We start from the raw sequence: 12,617 nt of genomic DNA on the forward strand, positions 1-12,617 counted from the left end.
ACCACTTGAGCCACAGCACCACTTCCAGTGTCCTGGTAGTTAATTAGATATAGGAGTCTCACAGACTTTCCTGCCCAGACTGGCTTTAAACGGTGATCCCCAGATCTCAGCCTCCTGAGTGGCTAGGATTACAGGTGTAAGCCACTGGCGGCCTGCTCAGATGTTTTTCTTATAGCTTATCAATTCTGTGAAGTGACAGATATTAGAATTGCACTCTTCCCAGTTTTTACCATTTTAATTGTCAGTATTATTTTGTATTTGTATTATAAAGCTAATATACCGGGTTCTATTACATAAGTCAGGAAATGAGGATAAATATCAGTCTGTTGTAAGGCTTCCACTCTGGGTGCACATGCTGTCCCTGAGATTTTAAGCTCAGGGTGTGCCCTGCTACTTTGAGCCACAGTGCATCTTCTACAGTACATTTCTTTTTGGGTAATGTCAGCCTTACTTGTGCCCTTCCCAGTTTTCCCATCCTGTCCTAACAACAAGTTATGTAATTCCTTTTCCATATAGTGTCTACTGAGTACCACTGATGCATTCGTTCACCCTTTAACTGTCATAATGACCACCAGACTCTCCAAACAGCAAGTGACTTTATTCCTCCAACCTCAATGGAAAATTTTCAGTACCACAGATACAATGCTAGGGAAATCATAGATTTTTAACATGATAATGATAAGATCTCTGCATGATCAAAACATTCATCGTTTACATATACTGAATCTATTGCATGGTAGATTTCCTAGGTCGCTTGCTATATATTGCTCTCTTCCAGTGATCACTGCGTAGAGGAAATAGGTGAGCTGAAGCTTACTATAAATCTACTTCTCCTGTTCCATTTTCCCAGTGTTTTATCATAGTGAAAGACTTGTTTGCATAGATTTTTGTGTCATTTTCCTCCAGAAATACACTGGCATTTCATCTCTGGAGTTACATGATAATGACTGCATTTCATACCAAGGTATGCTAAAATAGAAACATGATCAGCACAATGCTTCATTGAGTTTTCAGGGAGTGTGTGAAAACATGTTCACATCTGGTATATTTGGCCCACTCTTCTTTTGAAGCTTAGTTTATAAACATTTTACCCAGAAATTTTCCCCAGTTTGTAATTTCTCCACAGGAAGCATTCCAGTTGGAAATCTTCCTGGGATGGTAAACATTTCTTTGGGGATGCTGGAGCTTGAACTAATAGTCTGTCCCTTACCTTTCCCATGCACTACTGATTAGATGTGTTTTCAAATGAGACATTGTAGCTGGACACTGGTAGCTCCCGACTGTAATCCTAGCTACTCAGGGAGTTGAGATGTGAGGATCATGATATGAAGCCAGCCCAGGCAAGAATGTCTCTGAGACTTATCTCTAATTAATCACCATAAAGATGGAAGTGAATCTCTTAGCTTTGAAGAAAAATAAAACACCACAAGGATATCATTCAAACACTGATATCAAGCTTCAAGATTTCAAATGCACCTGCGCACGCGCGCGCGTGCGCACACACACACACACACACACACACACACACAGGCACACAGCAAATATAATCTGGAGAGCAAAGAAAATTTCTTATGCAAATTTTTGTGTACCATAGGCCCACAGTTCTCCTAGCAAAGGCACTAGGACCCATGGTGTGAGCCAAGGTTTCCCTCCTACAATCTCATCTGTTTCCGTACTCAACGATCCTCTGGAACCTTTGAGATTCCATTCTGGAAGTGCCACTCCTGGGCCTGAAACTGATTTTCATCGTCCTCATATTCTCCCTGAAGAACCATTTAGAATGGATCAATAATCTGGTGAACTGATTTTTCATTCTGGTATCAACTGTCAGGCTGCTCAATACATCAGACATTACAATGCCGTTCACAATATTCTCGGATGAATGAATATGGGGGTTTTTCCTCATAGCCCAGCTGTGCATCAGTGTCATGGGGAACTCCCTGCTCTCCATGCTCTATCTGTACACGTTCTCATTCCAATGTCATCTGAAGAAGCCCATCAATGCCATCTTCATACATCTGACTGTGGTCAACATCCTGAACCTCACCTTCACACTTGTGCCATATATGGTGGCATCCTTTGGAGTCCAATATTTTCTGGATGATGTGGGCTGCAAGTCGGTGGTGTACATCTTCAGAGTCACACGGGGACTGTCCATCTGTACCACCTCACTCCTCAGTGCGTTTCAGGCCATCACCATCAGCTCCAGCCATGCCCAGTGCGTGTAGCTTAAATCTAACTCTTCAGTGTGTATTTTCCTTTCTTTCCTCTCCTTCTGGGTCATCAATGTGGTCATCGATGTCCCAGTCATTACAGCTATGAAAGCAAAAAGCAGTTTCACCTTGGTTGGTCCCAGGATTTCCAATGCATATTGTGAGACAGGGTGGATAGAAGACACTAGAACATGGGATTTCATCCCTATTTTATTATTTTGAGGTCTTGTGTTTGTTATCCTCATGTTCACCACCAACCTCTATATGGTGACCCTCCTGTACCGACACCACAAGACAGCCCCGCACCTCCATAGTATCAGGCTTGCCTCGCAGCCAGTACCAAAGATCAAAGCCACCCACATCATCCTGCTGTTGGTCAGCTATTTCGTGTGTTTCTATTGCTTCAAGGACATCACCAACTTCTATTACTTTTACACAGCAGTGAAAATCCCTACACTGGAGGTGATGGTTTTTATTCTATCAGCATGCTACCCAACCGTGTCTCCTTTTTTCCTCATGAAAAATAATAAATAAAGTCAGAATAACACAACCAAAATGACATATACAATAAAGGCTGTATATGACAAACCTACAGCCAGCATTATACTTAATGGTGAAAAACTAAAGCCATTTCCTCTTAACTCAGGAACAAGACAAGGATGTCCACTCTCTCCACTTCTCTTCAATCTAGTATTAGAATGCCTAGCTACAGCAATAAGACAAGATGCAGACATAAAGGGGATCCAAATAGGGAAAGAAGAAATAAAACTCTCCCTCTTTGCAGATGACATGAAACACAACAAATCAAAGAAAGGTTGGACAAATGGGATTGCATGAAGTTGCAGAGCTTCTGCATGGCAAAGGACATAGCTAGCAAGATCAATAGAAAGCCCACGGATTGGGAGAAGATCTTCACTAGCCACACACCGGACAAAGGTCTCATATCTAAAATATACTTGGAACTCAAAATATTAAATTCCCCAACAACAAATCCTCAAAGAAACAACTGCCCAATAAATAAGTGGGCTAAAGACATGAAGAGAAACTTCTCTGAAGAAGAAAGAAGGATGGCCAATAGACACATGAAGAAATGTTCAACATCCCTAGCCATAAAAGAAATGCAAATCAAAACAACATTGAGATACCACCTCACTCCAGTTAGAATGGCAAAAATAAAAAACTCTAATAACAATAGATGCTGGAGGGGATGTGGACAGAAGGGAACCTTACTTCATTGTGGGTGGGAGTGTAAACTTGTTCAACCACTTTGAAAAGTAGTATGGAGGTTCCTCAAAAGACTCCACATAGAGCTCCCGTATGACCCAGCAATCCCACTTTTGGGCATTTACCCAAATGTTTACAAACAAGACCACACTAAAGCTACCAGCACAACTATGTTTATTGCAGCATTATTTACCATAGCTGAGATCTGGAACCAACCCAGATGCCCCTCAGTAGATGAATGGCTCAAGAAAATGTGGTGTATATATACAGTGGAATTCTATGCCTCCATCCGAAAGAATGACATTGCTCCATTTGTTAGGAAATGGAAAGACTTGGAAAAAATTATATTTTTTTTTGTCTTTTCTGTTTTGGTACTGGGGATCGAACCCAGGACTTTGCACTTGCTAGGCAATCGCTTTGCCACTGAGCTACATCCCAGCCCAGAAGAAATTATATTATGTGAAGTAAGCCAAGCCAAAGAAACATAGGTCCCATGGTTTCCCTTATTTGCAATATCTAGTATATGTATGAGTCAAGCAGAAAAGGTCACATAAGGTGATGGTAGGAAAATGAACCCTAAGATATGTATTTAAATGTTTCTTTTTTCTTTCATGCATTTGTTTCTAATGCATTTATAAGATTTTTTTCTTTCTTGCTTAGTATGTCCCTCCCCACAGTATAACCCCTGTTTTCAATGTAGTTGATGTTGATATAATTTGTGGAGGGGAAGGGGATAAACAAGTTGTTTCAATAAGGATACAGGTGGACCCATGGCAACAATGAGAAATACAAGTTTTCATGTTGAAAAAAAACTTTACAACTTTGGTGGGGGGAGGGGAGGATTGGGATGGGAGGAGGGGGAGGCTGGGAAGGAATGTGAAGTTTAAACAAAGCAGGAGGCTACAATGCTTGATAGGAAATGTACTCATTATGTTGCCATGTAATTGTAACCCCTCTGTACAGTATGTTCACAATTTCAAAAAAAAAGAACCTCGGGGAAGGTAGGGAGGGAAGGGATGGTGGGGGAAAAACAATGGAGGGGTAACAATGCTCAATAGGAAGTGTACTCATTACCTTGCTCATATAACTATAACTCACTGTATAGTATCTTTACAATAACAAATTAAAAAAAGAGAAATTAACTCCAGTTGAATGATGCTTTTCAGCTATATGAACGCTAATGGCAAAGTAGCAGGATACAAGCTAAATATATACTTATTGGAAGCTTTTCTATGCACAAAGAACAAACACTCTGCGTAGCAGTTATTATAACAATCTCACTGGAAGTGCTCTCCAAGCTGATATCATAATCATCAGCCCCGTGCCAGTGGCTCACACTAGTCATCCTAGATATTCAGGTTTCTGAGATCTAAAAATCAAGATTCGAAGGCAGCTTATGCAGGCTTATATCCAATAAGCCACCAAAAAGCCAGAATTGGAATTGTTGCTCAAGTGGTAGGGGACCAGCTTTGAGCACAAATACTCAGAGACAGCACCCAGGCTCTGAGTTGAATCCTTAACACACACACACACACACACACACACACACACAGGTTCCCTACAAATGTATGTCAATTTCATTTCTGTCTCTTTTTTTTTTTTTTTGTCAGTTATGGGACTTGAACTCTAGGCCTGGGCACTGTCCCTCAGCTCTTCAGCTCACGGTGAACACTCTACCACTTGAGCCACAGTACCACTTCTGGTTTTCTGGTGTTTTATTGGACGTAAGGGTCTCACCGATTTCCTGCCTGGACTGGCTTTGCACCAAGATCCTCAGATCTCAGCCTTCTGAGTAGCTAGGATGACAGGTGTGAACCACTGGCGCCCGACAATCTCATTTCTCCTTAAAGACAGCATCTTCCAGTGATAAGTTAACACTTAACACAGTTCTAGTTCATTTTCTACCTTTCTTTCTTTTTTTGGAGGGGCGGAGGGTTCAGATCATGGGGCCTGAACTCAGGCCTGGGCGCTATCCCTCAGCTCTTCAGCTCAAGGCTAGTGCTCTACCACTTGAGCCACAGCACCACTTCCACCTATTTTCTTTTTGCTTATGCGGTGCTGAGGAATCGAACCCAGGGCCTCATGCACACAAGGCAAGCACCCTACTCCTGAGCCACCTTCCCAGCCCCCATTTTCTATCTTTCTGTGTTGCCCACCATTTTATATAAAGAAGGACGCATTGTGATCACCACATCCCAACTTTGGGTGATCAATCAGTGAGCCAAGACGGAGACCCCATGGAGCTCAGTGCCAAGCCATGAATCCTGGGGGCTCAGTACTTCCCAGTGGAGGGCACAGTGCTCTCTGAACTCTGCCCTGCAGTGCTCAGGTTATTTCCTACCAGTGGCGTGAGAAGTAACTTTGAATGAGTTCTTAGCATCTCCATTTTACTTTCTTGACACCGCTGGGACTGGGAGCACAGACAGACCTGCATCAGGAGACATGCTGTGCTCGTGGGACAGGGCACCTGACTGCTCTGGTCCATCACGATGACAAGAAATAAACAGGGTCCGAGTGACAGCAGCAGGGGACGAGGTGAGCAAACACCGTGGGGACACCCCCCCCCCCCCGCCCTGTCCTCCTCTGGCTAATATGGGCCTACGTGATCAAGCCAGGCTTCCAAAGATACTCTGTGTGTCTGCAGTCCAGACAGCCAGAGGAAGGATTTTGCAACTCTGAGCCAGGGGTGGGGTGAAGGCCCAACACTGCCCATCCCAGGATGAGCTGTGGTTTGCAGATTCACTTCTCTCCCTATTCATTTTAGGTGCCAGTCCTAGGGCTTGAAGACAAGCCTTTAGTGCTCACATGTTTTTTTTTTTTTTTAGCTGTTTTGCCCAAGATTAGTTCTCTACCACTTGAGCCACAGCTCCAATTTTGGTTTTTTTTTTTTACTTATTTAGTTTTTGTAAAGATAAGCATCACCTGGACTTTTCCTGCTCTCCCTGGTTTTAATCCCCAATCCTCACATCTCAGATTCCTGAGTAGCTAGGATTGCAGGTGTGAATCACTGGCCCGTCTTCATTTCTCTCACTTGTGTTTGCGGTTGAATACACATCTTTCTTGTTTCTCTCCATGCTACCCTCTTGGTTCAGGCATTTGCTTGCTTTTGATTCTTTCCCGTTTGCACACTTCAGTGGCTGTGGCACATCACTGCTCGGTTCCCTCCAGAGGAGTCCTGTACAACTGCCAACTCACCTGTGGTAAGTTCCATCTTCTAGGCATATTAGGAATACTTCCAAATGTATTTACAAAGGGAATCACAAAATCATGGTGTGTGTGTGTGTGTGTGTGTGTGTGTGTGTGTGTGTGTGTGTGTGTGTGTGTTTATGTGCCAGTCCTGGGGCTAGGACACTGTCACTAATTACTTTTGCTCAAGGCTAACACTGTACCATGTGAGCTCTAGCTCCACTTCCAGCTTTTGGTGATTCTGTGGAGACACAAATCTCACAAGCATTCCTTGCTTGCCATGGCTTTGAACTGGGATCCTCAGATATCCTTAGATATCAGCTACCTGAATAACAGGTGAGCCACAAAATCTTCTTTCCACAAGGGCTTGCATTTTCTCTATTGCTATCTCTAAAATTCCCATCTTAAATTAGCTTGCCAGCTACTAATTTTATGATAAACATTTCCCCATCTTATTGGACACTGAGTGGTGGGTGTGTGAAACGTGGGCTTGTTCACAAGGAGCTGATTGTTCTGTATTTTCTCCAATAAGGGCTGTCTGCTCTCCTTGTCCTCATCCCAGGACCCTGTCTGTAATGTTGGGGCTTCTTTCTGACACTGTTCTCTTGATCTTTCTGTCTGAATCATCTCTTTGATTTCTGTGGCAGAAATTTCATAGTGCATCTTCATAGTAGCAAGTTTTCACAGCAGATTTTTATCTTTAAATGTGTGGAGATATCGTTAGTCTGGGGCAGTTTTCATTCCATTTGTAAAGCACAATAATTGTGTTGGGAAATATTGTACAGGTGAAACAATTCTGCACCCTTGTGCCTTCTCAGAGCAGTGGATGGGCTTCATTAGTGTCTGAGAGAGAATAAATGGAATTTTATTTTGACTGGGTGAAAGATAACATTTAAAAAAGACTGGGTGTGCGGTTTCTTATGGCACATTGCTCAAGAGTATGAACTGACTTGATCAGGTTTATTTTATATCATTTCCATCTTTCCTTTTTTCCCCCTGTTATTTCTGCTAATTACTAAAGTCTTTGTGTAAAATAATGCATTGCAATGGTTGATCCTAGTAATATGAGTCCTAAAATTGCCCAGTGGGTCATCGAATGAGAATCAGAACAGAGAGCCTTATGGAAAATACACAGCCCAAGTCAGTTCTTTGTTAGTGAGCTGCATTTAATACTCTTACTTCACACTGTTCTTCTGTCCAATAAGAAGGGAAAATATAAAATAACAAGCTTCACTAGAAAGTTTTACAGGTGGGGCTGGGAAGGTGGCTCAGTGGTAGAGTGTTTGCCTTGCATGCCTGAGGCCCTGGGTTCGATTCCTCAACACCACATAAGCAAAAAGAAAAAAAGCCAGAAGTGGCACTGTGGTTCAAGTGGTAGAGCGTTTGCCTTGAGCTGAAGAGCTGAGGGACAGACCTCAGGCCCAGACTTCAGGCCCCACGATGGGACCTAAAAAAAAAGAAAAGAAAAGAAAAGAAAGAAAGTTCTAGAGGTCATGCTATTTAAATTGAAAAGTTTAGAGATAGCAGAAGAGAAAAGGCAAGCACTTCTTAAAAGATGATTTGGGTGTGTGTGGTTTACGCCTGTAATCCTAGCTACTCAGGAAACTGAGATCTGAGGATAACAGTTCAAAGCCAGCCTACGCAAGATAGTCCATGACACACTGATCTCCAATTATGCACTAAAATGCCAGACACAAAGCTGTGGTTCAAGTCATGGAGTACTGGTCTTGAGGAAAAATTTTCAGGGACCATGCTCAGACCCAGAATCAAGCCCCAGGACCATCACACATAGAAAAAGACAATCTGGAAAGATCCTGATTACATAGGAAAGATAACACACATTACAATATGAGAATATGATGAACATTTCTGAGCCATAACGAATATAACAATTACTCAGAATTCTAATTCATAAAAGTTAAACTGTCTCTGGAAGGCACAATGGATGCTGAGGAGGGCAACACACAGAGTTGTCATGCTCAACAATTTGGCTGTTGTTTCTGGCCAGGAAACAGTGAGAATACTTCTGTACAGCAGCAAAGAGGGCCACAGTGAATCGTTGTTGTGCAGGAGATTGTTCAGGAGAATGGGTTGAACAATGTTCTTACAGAGTTGGTCAGGAAAAATAGGATACTAATTTAATTCAGTGCAAGTTTATAAAGGAACAAAGGATTCTATGTGATGAGAGAGAAAACACAAGAACAGTAATGAGTGAGTGAGAATGATGCAGGGGGAAAACTCTCAAACGTACAGAAAATAAGCCAGGCGCTGGTGGCTCACGCCTGTAATCCCAGCCACTCAGGAGGCTGTGATCTGAGTGTCACGGTTCAAAGCCAACCTAGGCAGAAAAGTCCAGGAGACTCTTATCTCCAAGAAACCACTACAAAAATGGAAGTGGTGGCTGTCGCTAAAGCAGTAGAGGGCTTGCCTTGAGCTGAAGAGCTCAGGGACAGCACCCAAGCCCTGAGTTCAAGACCATGACTGACAGAAAAAAATGTACACAAAATATTGGTTAGATATTTACCTTCTCGTATCTCTATATACCATGAAAAAGTCATATTGTGCTTAGTACTGGTGGCTCACGCCTGTAATCCTAGCTGAGATCTAAGGATCTCAGGAGGCTGAGATCTAAGGATTGAGGTTCAAAGCCAACACCGGCAGGAAAGTCTGTGGGACTTTCATCTCCAATGAACCACAGAAAACCAGAAGTGGCTCTGTGGCTCAAGTGGTAGAGTGTATGCCTTGAGTTAATGAGTGGAGACAGCGCCCAGGCCCACAGTTCATTCCATGACCAACCGGAAAAACAAAAGTCATGTTGTAGCCATCCCCACAGGGATTTTACATGGATGTGCTATTTGTGCAACAGGTGTTCAAAAAATGAAGATTTTACCAAAGTGAAGCCAATCAGATGCACAGGCTCCCAGTGCTCCTTGTACCATCCACTGCCGACCATGATGGAGCCCCAGGGACCACAGGAAGAGACAGCCAGTGATCTTCCTTCCTAACACCCAAGCCCAGTGTGGTGCCCTTGAATTCCCTCCTGATTCTAGCATGTGTCTCCCCAGGTCCTTCCAGGCCCTACATCCCAGATTCAAAGGTCACAGCATATTCATGTCTGAAATACCGAGGTCAGAACTCTTCCAACCCTCCAGAACTGGCAAATGGAATATTTTTCCCAGACTCCACTTAAAACAATTGTATGGGCCAGACCCTGGTGGCTCACCCCTGTAATCTCAACTGCTCAGGAGGCAAAGATCTGAGGATCCAGGTTCAAAGTCCAGCCAGAAAGGGAAGTCCTTGAGACGCTGATCTCCAGTGATCCACCAACAAGCCAGAAATGGAGCTGTGGTTCAACTGGGATAGCACCCGCTTTGAGTAAAAAAGCCCAGGGTCAGTACCCGGGCCCTGAGTTCCAATTTCATAAGCGATATGAAACCCTCCCCCCCCAAAAAAAGAAACTATTTTTAAATCATTGTTTAACACTCTAACTTTTGGCATTGATTCTAAGCCTGGCTTATGTTATAAAGAAATGGAGCACCATGAAAATTACTGCCTGCGGGACTCAGACTGTTGTCTAGAGCTTTCTCACCTTCCTGGCTGGGCAGCACTCTTGCTTTGATTCTCAGCAACACACACATACAAACTCTCTTTCTCTCTCTTTCTCTCTCTCTCTCTCTCTCACTCTCTATCTCTCTCTCATTCTCTCTCACTCACTCTCTCTCTCTCTCTCTCACACACACACACACACATCATGACAGCCAACGTAGGTGACACTGTGTTCAGGCTGCTCTTTGTGTCTAAGGTGTGTCTGGGAGTCCTGGGGAACTGTGTCCTCTTCCTGCTGTACGCGTACAGCTCAGTGTGCAAACCCCAGCTCCGAAAGCCCATTGCCATAGTTTTCATGCACCTGACCCTGGTCAACGCCTTGACCATCATTTTTGAGTCCATGCCCTTCATCGTCTCCTCATATGGAGTCCTGTGTTTCTGGGATGATGCCACGTGTAAGGCGATGCTGTTCCTGTTCAGGGTCACTCGGGGACTGTCCGCCTGCACTACCACCTTCCTGAGTGCCTTCCAGGCCCTCACCATCAGCCGCACCCCTGCCCAGTTGGCTTGGCTGAAAAGCCGATCCTCCGTCTGCATCCTCCCCTCTCTGCTCTCCTTCTGGATCTTGAATTCTGTCATCTATTTCTACATGATCAAAACTGTGGAATCCAATTGCAATTCCACCTTCATGACCCGGGGATTTTCTCATCCTTACTGTCAAACGAAGTTTGGAAGGGACACTCAAACGCCCATTATCAGCTCTGTTGTGCTGCGAGATGCTCTGTCCCTGGTCCTCATGGTGGCCCCCAGCCTCTACATGGTGACGCTCCTCTACCGACACCGCCGCAGAGCCCGGCACCTCCACAGTCTCAACCTTGTCTCCCAGTCAGCGCCCGAGAACACAGCCACCCACACCATCCTACTGCTGGTCAGCTGCTTCGTGTTCTTCCATTGCTCTAACAACATTGTGACTATGTATTCCTTGTACACACTGGAGAAATTGAACAAATCCAAGGGTGTGCTTGTGACGTTGTCCTTCAGCTACCCCACCCTCTGCCCGTTCTTGCTCATGAAGAATAACAGAATGGTTTCACGATGGATCACTCACTCATGTTCTACCAAGAGTGATCCATTGTAAGAGGAAGTGAAGACCAGAAAATGGTGGTGATCCAACTCTGCTCACCTCATCCTTGCTGTTTGTAGGATGACAGAAACACCACAGCGGCCTGGAGACAGTGTCTCAGGCCTATCATTCTACTATTCAGGATGCTAACATCTGAGGATACAGGTTCAAAGCTAGCCCTGGCAGGAACGTCAATGAGACTATAATATCTAATTGACCACCAAAGGACCTAGAGTGGAGCTGTGGGGATGAACACAAAACAAGTTACTCAAATTCAGATATGCTGCAATTTTAAAACATTGACGTTTTGAAGTCTTACTGAATGTGCCTTTCTTTGTGTGTGTGTGTGTGTGTATGTGTGTAAAAGTGTGTTTTTGGGAGTTTTGTTGCTTAAAATATAATTGTTGAGATAAAGAATGTATTTTCTGGTCTTTGGAGGTGGCTCAGTGTTAGAGTGCTTGCCTTGCATGCAGGAGGCCCTGAGTTCAATTCCTCAGCACCACATAAACAGAAAAATCCCGAAGTGGTGCTGTGGCTCAATGGTACAGTGCTCACCTGGAGCTGAAGAGGTGAGGAACAATGCCCAGGCCCAGAGTTCAAGACCCACGACTGACCAAAAAGACAGTATTTTCTGTACATTATTAAAATGAACAACTTGTTTCTATTTTTATGAATACAGCGACTAGCGATTTCATTTCACCCTTACATTTTATTTCTACTATCAGTGCTGTTTGTTAAAAGAAATTATATTAAATCATCCTATGAATACTTGTCAGCCAATGAAGAAGCAGGATCCAGTCAATGACAAGTCAGTAGACAGCCAATGAGGGAGCAGGATACATCCAATACAAAGCAGGATGCAGCCAATTAGAAAGGGTACAGCCAAGGACAAAGCAAGATATAGGCCATGACACCTGTATTTAGATCCTACAGCCTCCATGATTCTACACTGTGACAAGCAGCATGGCACTGGGACACAATGGAGAACATCAGTGTTCAGGATTCAGGCAACAAATTGGATAACACTGTGGAGAGACTATGGCTCTGGGTATACAGGTGTAACCATGGGATTTTCTGGAGAGTGTCCTAAGAGACGGGGCCTACTTCTCTACTTTAGAGGCCATTGCACATTGGTTAGTTCTTTTTCCTTTTTTTGCTCAGAGACCAGGACTCCAACTTGGTATGTGACACACTTGCTCATTGGCTGATACACTGACAGCCTAGAATCCCACCATTGGACATTGGGCCTAATTGGAAATGTATTTCCATTGCTATTTCCTGTTTATAAGGCTCTATACTGGCTGGGACAATGGCTTAGTAGTAGA

The 12,617-nt window shown here is 43.8% G+C and overlaps 1 protein-coding gene across 1 annotated transcript; it reads left to right on the forward strand.

Moving 5' to 3' along the window:
* Nucleotides 1–2,456: 2,456 nt before the first annotated feature.
* On the forward strand, nt 2,457–11,307 carry LOC122125595 (vomeronasal type-1 receptor 90-like). Its single transcript, XM_042700115.1, has 3 exons — nt 2,457–2,675; nt 6,572–6,637; nt 10,426–11,307. Exons 1-3 carry the CDS (start codon nt 2,457–2,459, stop codon nt 11,305–11,307), a joined length of 1,167 nt encoding a protein of 388 aa, XP_042556049.1.
* Nucleotides 11,308–12,617: the final 1,310 nt, after the last annotated feature.

Source organism: Dipodomys spectabilis, unplaced genomic scaffold, assembly GCF_019054845.1.
Source record: "Dipodomys spectabilis isolate Male_0828 unplaced genomic scaffold, ASM1905484v1 ptg000266l, whole genome shotgun sequence".
Taxonomy (NCBI): domain Eukaryota; kingdom Metazoa; phylum Chordata; class Mammalia; order Rodentia; family Heteromyidae; genus Dipodomys; species Dipodomys spectabilis.

Bases quoted from the DNA above. Each gene is read 5' to 3' on its own strand.
- LOC122125595 (XM_042700115.1), top strand. From the start codon at position 2,457: ATGTTCACCACCAACCTCTATATGGTGACCCTCCTGTACCGACACCAC. The intron at 2,676-6,571 runs GTGATGGTTTTT...TGCACACTTCAG, and splicing joins TGAAAATCCCTACACTGGAG to TGGCTGTGGCACATCACTGC. The intron at 6,638-10,425 runs GTAAGTTCCATC...TTTGTGTCTAAG, and splicing joins CAACTGCCAACTCACCTGTG to GTGTGTCTGGGAGTCCTGGG.